This window comes from Penaeus japonicus, unplaced genomic scaffold (genome assembly GCF_977035675.1).
Source record: "Penaeus japonicus unplaced genomic scaffold, GWHDUDI00000001_assembly GWHDUDI00000021, whole genome shotgun sequence".
NCBI lineage: Eukaryota > Metazoa > Arthropoda > Malacostraca > Decapoda > Penaeidae > Penaeus > Penaeus japonicus.
This window is the reverse complement of record NW_028234423.1, coordinates 17,530,764-17,543,263: the sequence shown is the minus strand read 5'-3', so window position 1 is coordinate 17,543,263 and position 12,500 is coordinate 17,530,764. Positions and strand designations below refer to the sequence as shown.

Below are 12,500 nucleotides of genomic sequence, written 5' to 3'. Positions count from 1 at the left end.
AATATATTCATGTAGATCTGTCTATTACGTAAACCTCTACAAGCACATTATACAAGTACTTCGATTCATACAGCACACGTATGTATGAAACTTAATCTTATGTTTAATTTTGTTAACTACCACCTTCAAGGGTCATTAGGTCATTAGGTCAGTGACCTTGTAGGGACGAGGGGGGAATTATAGTAGGTGAGAGGGGGGAGGGGGAGAGGTAGGGGGATGAGGGTTGAGGCTTGAGGGAGGTGGGCCGGGGGGGGGGGGTGATGCATAAGAGTGCCATGATCTCAGCATTTCCGGTTCTGGTGAATGGCTGAATAATGTTTTACGTAATCGTTTCATCTTTTTCTTAACTTGTATGATTATTTTGATCCACTTTTTCTTTACTTTGATGTATTTTTCTCATCTCCGAATGTATTTCTTCCTTCGCTGTGCTCTCCTTAGTAACGTGTCCGCATACCTTTCCTGCAAATGATTATCTTTCTCTCAGTCATTCCTCTCTTTCGCCCACTCTCTTTCTCAATCAATTCATATCTGTTTTCCCCCTTCCATCGCAATTTCCGGTTGTTATCCGAATTCTTGTCACGTGAGTCACACTCATACAACCACCGCTAATTGTTTCTTTCTCTCTCTCTCTCTCTCTCTCTCTCTCTATCTATCTATCTATCTCTCTTTCATTCTCTCTCTCTCTCTCTCTCTCTCTCTCTCTCTCTCTCTCTCTCTCTCTGTATTCCTATCTCTCTCTTCCTTCCCCCCCTCTCTCTCTCTCTCTCTCTCTCTCTCTCTCTCTCTCTCCTTCTCTCTCTCTCTCTCTCTCTCTCTCTCTCTCTCTCTCTCTCTCTCTCTCTCTCTCTCTCTCTCTCTCTCTCTCTCTCTCTCTCTCTCTCTTTCTCTCTCTCTTTCATACTTATTTATCTGTCTGTTTGCTTCTTTATTTATCTTCTTAATTCATATTTATTTATTGGTCTATCTATCATTGTATTGATTTATTTAGTTCTAACATAATTATTTATTTAGCCTTTTTGTTTGTTTAATTATCTTTCCATTTATTTCATTATTTCTTATTTGATTATTTTTATCTATTCGTTCATTTTGTCATTTTTTCCCGATGGGTGATTCATTGGCTTTGTTTTTTCGGTTGAATGTTGCTTGTGGTGGTGTTGGGCTGCTGTTGTTGAGGTATCTGTGCAACTGTTATTGAAATTGGTACGACTATTATTGGTGATTGTTTTGCTGTTAATTATGTTACCGTTAACATTGTTTTTGATGTAACAAGGTTCATCTTTATGGTCACTGACATCATCGTTACTATTATTCTAATTATTATCACCAACACCACCGTCATCACCATCACCACGTCATCATCATCATCATCATCACACCCAACCCTTATTCCGTTGTCACCCACCTAGATTCTTCTACAAGAGACCGAGCAATACACAAGCAAAACAAGCCTTTGTTTACAATTTCCTTTTTCCTTCAGATCCAGCATGGAGACTTAGGAGGGCAAGAAGGCACGCCGGAAGCCGTCAAGCCCAGTCAGCAACCACCACCCCCTCCCCTCCTCCCCTCCTCCCCTCCTCCCCTTCCCCCCTCACTCCCAATCTCTCCTTCCTTCCTCCCTTCCTTCCTTGCATCCTAAACCATCCCTTCTTCCCTTAGAACTTCAAGATGGAGTCCTTCGCCAGTGTGGAACTTGAGGATTACTTTAACGAAGTTCGGACTATCAGCCGTAGGACTTCACAGTCGAACTCGCAGTCGGAGGAGGAAGTCAGGAGCCACGAAGGTGAGTCCTGTGTGCAGGATTCAGGATTGACTTGCTAATTGTTGCAAATAGCGGAAGTGGAGGATTTATGTGTGTGAATACGAGTGGTGTGACTTTTTTGTTGTTGTTGTTTTTTGTTTGTTTTTAACTGCGAGTGAGTGTTTTTTTTGTTTTAAGTGTGTGGACTCTAGTGAAAACTTGGTGTGAAGAAAGTGTTCGGTTTTGAGTGTGAAAAAAGGGTTCGTTTGGAATGTGGAGATGAGAAGTTCAAGTATAAAGAAAACATTTGTTTTTAGTGTGTGGAATGTGATTTTTAACTGACTGGAAAAAGTGTGTTATCAGAAGTGAGACTAGCGTATCAAAAATGAGAGTGAGATTTTAGCGTGAAGACAGGTGTTCCGTGTAAAGTGTGAGAACGGCTAGTGCGAGCTTTTAACATGACCGAAGTGTGAGAAGTGTGTTTGATTACCTGACGATTGTTAGATTGCCAGAAGCCCTTCCTGCCTTATCTGTTGATGTGATGAATGACGAGATTTCACGTAACTTTTGCTTATGACGTCATGAATTACGAAAACCTATTGCGTCATTACGTACGCGCTGTCCTGGCAGATGTGATGTGCTTCCAAGGTATTTAAGAAATACATCTTTGTTTATTCTGTAATAAGAATGCAGTTATTCTCGGAAATTATGATAGGTTAACCGAATGGATGTGTTATATACCGCATCCTGTTGCAAAGACTATTTAAGAAATCTTTCAGACTTTAGAAACAAAAATAAATATTAGTGATGCTCGATATATTGATAATAATGGCAATGGTACCGGTAATGATGATGATAATAGTAATGATGATGGTAATAGTAATGTTAATGATAGTAATGATAATAATAATGATATTGATAACAGTGATTCTGATAATGTTGATAGTGATGATGATAATAATAATAATGATGATAATAATAATACCAATGATCATGGTAACATCAATAGGGAACAAAACCAATAATACCTCCATGATATAAGCGCCAAGAAGTAATCAAACCCCCCCCCCTCAACCCCGGCAGACGATGGCGAGTCCGACGAGCACTTCCTCGAGGAGCTGGGCATCCCCGTCAAGCAGGACTCCGAACTCTCCGAGGACAACATCACCTACAACAAGTTCATGGGTACTCTCAACCCCCGCCAGGTGAGTTGGAGGGAGGGAGGGTGGGGAAAAGGGGTGGGAGGGTGGATGGGTGGTGGGGGGTGGTGGTGGGTGGGAAGGAGGGGATGGGTGGATGGATGGGTGGGGAAGAGGGTAGGAGAGAAAAAGGGGAAGGTGGAAAAGAAGGGGAAGGTGGAAAAGAAGGGGAAGGAGTGAGGGTGAGAAGGAGGGGAAAAGGGGAAGGAATGAGGGTGGGAAGGAGGGGAAAAGGGGAAGGAGTGAGGGTGGGAAGGAGGGGAAAAGGGGAAGGAGTGAGGGTGGGAAGGAGGGGAAAAGGGGAAGGAGTGAGGGTGGGAAGGAGGGGAAAAGGGGAAGGAGTGAGGGTGGGAAGGAGGGGAAAAGGGGAAGGAGTGAAGGTGGGAAGGAGGGGAAAAGGGGAAGGAGTGAGGGTGGGAAGGAGGGGAAAAGGGGAAGGAGTGAGGGTGGGAAGGAGGGGAAAAGGGGAAGGAGTGAGGGTGGGAAGGAGGGGAAAAGGGGAAGGAGTGAGATAGAAAGGACAATATAAAGCCCACACACACAAGCACACCCAAACAATCCCCCAATGCAAAGAAACGTGCACGCAAATAAACGGGCACACACGCAAGCACACACAAATTAACCTCCACGTACGCAAATACACACAAATAAACACCCATACACCCACATACGCACATACAAATAAAAGCCCACACACAAATAAGCACCCACACACGCCCGCACGCATAGCCGTCAGACACGCACCCAACCGCCCCCTTTCGTTCCCCAGGAGGAGGCCCTGAAGCGTCGCGTGCGCACCCTCAACGCGACCATCCGGCGCAAGAAGCAACGTCAGAAGCCCGACATCAGAAATTTCTTCGCCAACACCGACGTATGTGAACGGATGTGTTCTTTTTTTATTATTTCAGAATCGTAATCGTGTTTGGAGTTTTTTTTTAACTTTTTTTTTTCTAAGTGTAGTTTAGTGGGCATGTGAAATAAGTTTGATTTTTTTGGGCTGGTTTTGTATGTATGGATTTTTTTTTCTGGTTATATTATTTCTCTTGTATATTATTGGATTTGTCTTACTCTTTGCCTTACTGTTTATTCTTACTCTCGCTATCAGCAAGACGAGAGAAAAGAAAATCCCCAGAACCCTTGCTACCAGTCGCTACCAACTCCACTCCAAAAAGCGCACCAAATAAAACTCCTCTTCCAGAACTCGAGCACAGGCACCCGCAGCCGCAGCGCCACGCCGGACTCCCTGGACTCGGTGTCGCCCCCACGCACCCCGCCCGACCCGCACCCGAAGTCGTGGGTCGACCCCTACCTCAGCCGGTCCCGCGGGTCACTCGACTCGGGCAACCACTCCCTGGTCACTTCCCCGTCGGTCATCACCTCCCCGACGCCCTTCGCGGATCACCATCACCACCACCACCATCATCACCACCACCATCACCAGGCGGATCACCACCACCACCATCACCACCAGGACCACCTTCCTACCAGGACTCACCATGGCGTCAGCAGGAGGTATTCGCCGCCCAGTGACTCCGCTACCAGGTGAGGACCTTGTTTTTTATTTAATCTTGTTTTTGTTTGCAATAGCGGGGCGTGGAATGCATTGGGTGTGGACCATCCGATTGCAGAATGTATGGCAGGGTAATGTTGTTTAAGAGGCACGAGGCTCGGTGCACGGAATGTCAAAGAAGATTACGAACAGGTTCATGATAAAAAAAGAGATCGCAGAAGAACTAGATTATACATTTTACGATGCGCAGAATTCAAAACAAGAAATACACAATAGATAAATCACACAAACAAGAGCACAGCTAAGAAAGCAAAATCAATGAAGTAACGACCCCTTGACCAGGATCTCGCGCCCCTACAGGTCTCCCCAGTGGCAGGACGACCGACCGGTGCACATGTACCGCGCCCCCTCGCTCGACATGCTGCCCAAGGTAGGGACGGGGCACCTCTCGTCGGGCAAGGAGCTCCGGCGACAGAGGTCCTACGCCAGGGACATCGCCAGGGACGTCAAGAGCTTCCACTCCAAGCAGGGGCAGTACGAGTTCTATCCGAAGACGGCGCACGATGAGGCCGGTAGGGAGAGAAACTCGTCATTCCGGTGGCTATAGGGGAGCCTTTTTTTTTTTTTTTTTTTTAAAGGGAAAGGGATATAATGTATCAAAGCGGTTGCAATATAGATCGCTCCGATAAAGGGCTACCTGTTGTTTACCTATTCTAGACTCTACAATCGTGCACATTTCTTATAACTATAAATACAACCCCTACGACTCCAAGCACCCATTTCCGCAATCCGTATTAAACCGTCCTTCGTCCCCAGCCGAGATCCAGGTGCTGGGGTATCGGTACATCGGGTCCGTCCACATCCCGCACGCGCGCTGCAAGGACAAGAGGCCGGCGCTGGAGTCCGCGTCGACCACAAGGACGGTGCAGGATCTCGAGTCGATCCCGGTCAGTCACCTTGCCCTCCTTCGATGATTCTCTCTCCTTATCTCTCTATCTCTCTGTTTTAATGTCTCTCTGACCCTCTCTCTCTCTGTATCTCTCTTTGTATCTCATTCTCTCTCTCCCTCTCTCTCTCTCTCTCTCTCTCTCTCTCTCTCTCTCTCTCTCTCTCTCTCTCTCTCTATCTATCTATCTCCTTCGTTCTCTTCCTCCTTCCGTTTCTCCTGCTCCTTCCTCTCTCTATCTCAACCCCCTCCTCTCTTTTCCTTTTTTAATACTCTTTTCCTATTCCATCCTTCCATCCCTCATGTATGCCGTCAACACCGAGAGCCACACATCAAAGGAAGAGACGTAAACACCAGCCAATCACCCTCTCCCTCCCTCCTCCCACAGGATTCTCCCCGCCGCATGTCCACGGAGCTGCGGAAGTCTCACTCCATCAGCCGCCCGAGGGAGTCTCGCGAACTGCGGGACATCCGGGAACAGAGGGACTTGCGAGACATTCGGGAGAACCGAGAGAACCGAGAGAACCGCCCCCGCTCGGCCTCCAGCACCGACCTTGGTTTCAAGGTCATCTACTCGAAACCCGACGAGGAGTTCCCGGTGAGTGAGAGAGAGAGAGAGAGAGAGAGAGAGAGAGAGAGAGAGAGAGAGAGAGAGAGAGAGAGAGAGAGAGAGAGAGAGAGAGTGAGTGAGATTGAGAGAAAGAGAAAGAAAGAGAGAGAGAGAGGGAGAGATTGAGAGAAAGAGAGAGAGAGAGAGAGAGAGAGAGAGAGAGGGGGGGGGGGAGGAAGGTAGAGTGGCGGGGGGTGGGGCCAGCGGGCTTATGTTTTGGGTCATTTTACGAGACACATCGTGATCATTATTAGTATTAAGATTTCGGAATTTTCATAATCAGGGGAGTATTCGTTATTACTGTTTTATCGAATTAATAATGTGCATGTATGCTCGCTGTCATGAGTGGGACAACAATAAACAATCAACGACCTAAGTGTATCTCTAAAGAACACAGAACTAGAGTCATGAGCAAGCCGTATAACCGCCCGTTCGCCCGCAGGACTTGGTGATCGAGACGAGTCGCTGTGGCCAGACCCGCATGGACTGGCTGGACGAATCAGACCTCGGCAGACTCACCTCGCTCGCCCTCCTCGAGCTCGACATCCTCTTCACTGAGCACAACATCCACCACCGCTGGAGAAAGCTCAAGAAGAGGAAGCAAAACAAAGAAGGTCGGTTTGCGGGTCTTTTTTTCTTCTTTTCTTTTTCTTCTTCCTCTTCTTCTTCTCCATTATGCTGGATATGATTACTAAACGTGGTGTTCTATGTGGATAGCGAAATACTCTGCCGTGTTGATACGATGGTAGATAAGAGCTCTTAGAAAATCGGTTTACTGAACGATGAGTTTCGAAATTGATTACTTTAGATCTGGAGATGAAATCAACATTGTTTGTATATCGTTAGAGACTTATTGTTAGAGGTATAATTTTAATGCACTTTGACGAAGAAATATTGTGTTGAATGGCAGTGATATGGAGTTATAATTAATTTCATGGTGTTGCAGAGAGTGGGGTGTTTGGCGTCCGTCTTGACAGCCTGATAGACAGAGACAGAAACTTCTTGGAAGAGTCTCCACTTGAGACGAAAGTGCCTTTGGTGTTTTATAAGGTGAGTGATGTAGCCAATCTAAACACTTATTTTCATTTCTTATATTATTATTGTTTACATTGTTTGCAAGCCAAAATAGTACACACTGAATTTCAGCTTGTTGATCAACTTCTGATTTCTACCGTATTTGCGAAGTTCTATTTGTGTTGCGTATGAAACCACATGTAAATTGAAATTAATGTGGCATAACCCTTTCTTCGCCAGTTGGCTCTGCAGCTAGAACGCCAAGGTCTCCGCCAGGAAGGAATCATGAGAGTCCCCGGTCACAGGTGAGTTAGGGTCCCGTCAGATACAACCTTTTTCAGTGTTTTCTTTTGATTGTTGTCATCATTAATGTAGAAGTTGATGTTACTAGTTGTGGCAATTGATATGGGTTTTAGTGGTCGATGATCGTACTTACTATTTACGATGTGCCAGGAGACGTTTTAATCGCTTATTGCATTGTGGTTTCAGATATTTCTGATTCATGCATTGCCATATTGATTTGAGAACTTGTGAATCATTTCCTGGGATTATAAGAATCATTTATTACCATCTATTTTCAGTAAGTTTTGAGACATTCATTATCTTGAGAAATGCTTTATCATTCACGGTCCCCTCACCTTCAGGTCCCAGATAGAGCAGCTGCGACGTGCGTTGGACACCCACTTCTACACCTCCACGACCACCGCAGACTCCGCCCTGAGGAACGCCACGCCCAACGACGTGGCCGCCCTCATCAAGACCTTCCTGAGGGAGCTGCCGCAGCCTCTCCTCACGCACACCTACATGCCTGCCTTTTACAAGACACATCGTAAGTCCTGTTGTTGATATTTTTACTATCAAGGTATTGGTTCGTTGAAGTTTGTCTGGCACTTTTTTTCGTCGAGTTATTTTGTGCTTTTGGTTGTCGTTTTGTAATGTGCTTGTGATTTTATAAAGATCCTAATTAATTTCAAGGTCTAATACTTTTGAAGATATAGTAATTTCTCTATCATTTCTCTGCCGAAAAAAAAACGCCGCTCATTCCCCCGTCACCGCTTCCCGCAGGAATCAAGGACGTGGGCGAGAGAGTCCTAGCCTTGACGATGCTGATCCTGCTCTTGCCTTCGTCCCACCGAGACACCCTCCACGCCGTCCTCGAACTGTGTGCACGAGTGGTAGCCTTTGAGGACGAGAACAAGATGACGCTCTACAACATCGCGATGATCATGGCGCCCAACCTCTTCCTGCCCAGCAACCAGCGCTCGAAGCTCAACCTCAGGAGCGAAGACAAGGAGCAGCAGCTGAATTATGAGGTGGGTGACCTGACGGGGGGGGGGGTGACAGGACGCGTCGCTAGTCCTGCTGTCTTTCCACATTTCAAGGGGGGGAGGGATGGGTGAGGGTGGATCCTTCCATAATGCAAGATAGGTACAATAGTTAACGTCATTCTGTAGGTGATATAATATCGTAACGGTGACTCTGTCTATACATATCTTGGCTGCTGTAAGAAGAGGGGGGGATTATTTTGGGCAATGCACTGGATATGCAATCGTTAGAATTAATATAAAGGCCTATGTTCTGATGTGTGGATATAAATATGTTTTACTTTGTTAAAGAGATTTGTAGCATAACATGCCATTTAATAACTTGCTTATAAAAATGATGTAATTAATCCCCAACAACTAATTAATAAAGCTATCATGCTCACACCCATAATGACTAAGATCTCTCTACCATAACCTCTGTGTTAATACGTACGTACCCTTCCAGATGACATACGCCAACGTGACGACCCAGCTGACGCAGATGATGATCAAATACCGAGACGTGTTATGGACGATTCCCCATCGCCTCGTGTCGCAGGTCCGCCGCATATACCAAGCAGAGGCCTTGAAGCAGAGTAACTACACCCCCGTGAGTAATGGCCTTGTTTAGGACCAAGGAGCTAGTTCGTCCTCCTCGTGTCGTGTTTCCTACTTGTTGTTTTTGTGTTTTTCTTAGGGTGTCAATTGGTTTATTTTGTTTCGGTTGTAGTAATGTTAATGCTTTGGCTTTTATTTGTTCATGCACCTGTGGATCTTGTGATACAAAAACGTCAATCAAAATGACGAGAGCAGTCCATCCGAGTAAGAAAATAAACGAGCCAAAACCGGCAATAAGCCATCATTCCCGAATCATCCCGCCAGTCAATCATTCCCCGCCGTCCGTTCTTTGAAATCAAAATTCCCAATTGTCCAACTCACTCTCACTCCTGACCTTCAGATGAGGAGGCTCCTGACGCGGAAGAGCAAAGAGACGATCCAGCGCCCCATTGAGAACGAAGTGGACTACCAGGAAGGGGTTCTGAGAGTGTCTGCCCCCCAGTTCAACAAGTGCAATTATCCGGTGAAACTCGACCCGTTGATGACAGCCAAAGACATACTGACGAGGTAATGTTGTGGATGATGATGGTGTTCATGTTTAAGGGTTGCATGGTGTTGTAAAGGTTTGCTGGTGTTTTTTTTTTGTATTGTTATTATCATTATTGTTATTGTCATTGTTGTTATCATTATCGTCGTTATAATAAAATCATTATTATCATCCTCATTACTCGTATTCATCACCTCATAATGGACATTCCTTTAGTTATTCATCTATTTCCCTACCTCATACAGGAACCACAAACCCCTCCAAACAAAATTCTATCTACCAATTTACCTGTCATTCACAACCAACCCCCTCTCCACCCTCAACCCCACCCCCCAAAAAAAAGCCACACACAGCACAGAGCCCCACTAACAGCCAGCATTGCCTCCCCCGCCAGATTCATCGAGGAGCTGACCGTCCTCCCGGAGAACCCGCGGCGCGTGGAGGGCCGGAGGGAACAGCAGTACAAGCGAGGGAGCGGAGGCAACGGGTCTCCTCCTTCGACCACCCCGGCGAGTGTCTCTTCGCCCCAGTTCTACGCCTGCCTCCTGACGGGGTCTCTCAAGAAGGCCGTGGAGCTGCATGCACTGCACGAGAGAGGAGGGAATATAGGTAAATGGTCGTGGGGTTTGTGGGTCATGGAGGGTGAGTGTGCTGACTATGCTATGCTAGAAAGCCAGTCTTGTTGTGTAAACAAAGGTGTTATGATGGGTTTAATCCTATAAGCAAACAAAGGGGTTATAGGGAAAAGCAGTTTTATATATGCTTGCGGAGAGAAGTTATACATTGGGCCTATAGAGAAATCCTGTGTCATGTATACTTACAAAGTTGTTATAGGGAAATATATAAACCTGAAAGTGTAAGGGAAGAATATGTGCTCACAAGGGGGTTATAGGGAAAGATATGGGCTACATATACATACAAAGACTTAATAGGGAAAGTCATTGACAATTGTACACAAAATGAGGTTTTAAGGGAAGATACTGTTATAAGGTTCAGGGGAAATTAGTGTCGTGTATGCTAGCAAAAGGGCTATATGGAAAGTGTAAGATAATCCCAAAGAAAGGGGATGCGGGGAAAGTCAATGTTACTTATCCATACAAAAGGATTTAGGGGAAAGGTTGGAGAAAGTCCGTTACCTGTACCCACGTGAAGGGTTTAAAGAGTTTATATAATATTGGGGAGATGGAACTCCACTCTTGTATGTGCTTCCGAAAGAGTATAGGAAAGCTGGTTTATATTTACTCGTGGAGACAATTTTGATAAATTTCATTGTATCTATGTAGACGTTTGTGGAGAGATTTGGGATGGGTTCTTTACGAAATGACGTATTTTCTATATTCCATTTGCGTTATAACCTTTGATATAGTATTATTTTTAATTTCCTTTTCCTTTTTAGGCGATCGCCGACTGGACCCGAAGGCAAAGCTCCTCACCATATATCAAGACAACCCCAACGCCGAGTTCATCGTCAAATGCCACCACCACGCAGGCCAGACCAAGAGAAGAAATTCCTAGAGGACCTGCCGTCTTTGCTCGGATTCCTCAGAAGGAGAGGATTTCTCCTTGTTTGTTTCAGCTAATGACTTGTCCAAATACTCAAGGATATTATTTTTTGCAATGTATAGCGTATCCTTAGTCAATGATTTGGCGATGTATGTGGGATTTCTTTTCATGTTCGTTAAGAATGACGAGGATGTTATCTTTTATCGGTCTATATAATCATCTAGTTTAAGCCCAAGGCATTGTTTCAAAGTCCCATAAGACTGATATATGTATGGTAAGGGAAGAGTAAGTCTTTTAAAAGGAAGGGCGAAACCTGGGATACTGTGTAGTGCGCATTTGCCTTCGTGTTCACTTTACTGTCACAGTTTTTTTTCTTGTAAATTCTTTGGACGTTCCTGAATTGAAGAATTTTGGCGACATCAATATTTTTTTTCGTATTCTGATAAGGTCAACAATGTTTAAGCACCGTGTCCAAACAGTGCCTCAGAATGATTGAAAAACATGTTAAGACTTTTAAAAGTAAGTTAGGAAAAGTGTGCGAGAGTTAAGTAATGTACAGTGTTAAGTCTAAATGTCTTCTAAATGTATTTTTTTTTTGTGACTGTATGTTATCTCAGGTATGAGCGCGGACGGATGAATCGTCCCAGTCATTGCGTCTTGTAGAGAAAATGTTGGGTGCCTGAAACAGTTCATTATCTTTAGACTGTACTTAAGTGAAATTAAGTAACATTGTCTTTAAGTTGATTTAGAGAAGATTAACACGTAAGTATCAAATCATGAAGTACCCTTTTATGCTTTAAGAATAGTATTTTCACAGAAGGATTTGCCTTAATTTCCCCGACTGCTAGTCAGATTTGTCTAATGTAAAATCTCTGCAGTTTCTGCAGATGACTGTATATTGACACAAGGAAGAATTATACTCACTGGTAGTACTCTTACAAGCGTTGAATATGCGTGGGTTATGTGCATTATGACGATGAGTGAACATGTGTATATAATAGAATGTCCAGATAATTTGTTGTACTTTCCTCTAGTTAGAATGACGTTTCATTCTATAATTTGTTGATGTACAGTTTAAAGATTTACAGTTTTACAGTAAAAAATGAATATTTGCGACTTGCTATATTTATGCTCAACACTAAGAGAATTTTATTGTAGCTTGCTTTTGCTACAGGAAGAATACTGTATCATATGTATATGTACTATATATACATATATGAACGGTAGTGTTATCTGGCTTTGGCCATTCATCATTTTGGTTCTAGTGTTTGGAACAACAATTTCTATCTTTTTGTTTTAAATGAAGCTGTGTGATGTTAGTGCCTCTTTGAAGAAAGCATGTAGTTAATGTACGGGTGAATTGAACACTACAGCAAGCCGTCACTCATCATCTGATAAGTCAGAGTCTCCTGTTTATCCAAAGTTTTTGCTTCTGTTATCCCACTTCCTTGCCAGCATTTCCACATGCTTAATTAAACAATGTTCAGGTAATTCCAGAATGCACACGAACTTAAAAAAGGGGTCGTTCTGTTTACCCTCTGTGTTCTTTGCAAGCCTGTCTTTAACTGGTC

At 44.4% G+C, this 12,500-nt stretch overlaps 1 protein-coding gene across 2 annotated transcripts in view; it reads left to right on the top strand.

Moving 5' to 3' along the window:
* LOC122264559 (rho GTPase-activating protein conundrum) overlaps positions 1–12,500 on the top strand; it is a 233,781-nt gene that overhangs the window by 220,582 nt on the left and 699 nt on the right. For both annotated transcript variants that reach the window (XM_086548768.1, XM_086548767.1), the window contains 16 exons: positions 1,478–1,780; positions 2,822–2,943; positions 3,707–3,808; positions 4,136–4,479; positions 4,808–5,019; positions 5,264–5,394; positions 5,782–5,991; positions 6,446–6,617; positions 6,950–7,053; positions 7,258–7,322; positions 7,662–7,846; positions 8,083–8,330; positions 8,788–8,931; positions 9,280–9,446; positions 9,821–10,035; positions 10,823–12,500. The exon at positions 10,823–12,500 is cut by the window's right edge and continues 699 nt beyond it. In XM_086548768.1, the coding sequence (XP_086404894.1) occupies positions 1,666–1,780; positions 2,822–2,943; positions 3,707–3,808; positions 4,136–4,479; positions 4,808–5,019; positions 5,264–5,394; positions 5,782–5,991; positions 6,446–6,617; positions 6,950–7,053; positions 7,258–7,322; positions 7,662–7,846; positions 8,083–8,330; positions 8,788–8,931; positions 9,280–9,446; positions 9,821–10,035; positions 10,823–10,941 (2,655 nt within the window). In that variant the 5' untranslated portion in view covers positions 1,478–1,665 and the 3' untranslated portion in view covers positions 10,942–12,500. The remainder of the gene's footprint in view (positions 1–1,477; positions 1,781–2,821; positions 2,944–3,706; positions 3,809–4,135; positions 4,480–4,807; positions 5,020–5,263; positions 5,395–5,781; positions 5,992–6,445; positions 6,618–6,949; positions 7,054–7,257; positions 7,323–7,661; positions 7,847–8,082; positions 8,331–8,787; positions 8,932–9,279; positions 9,447–9,820; positions 10,036–10,822) is intronic.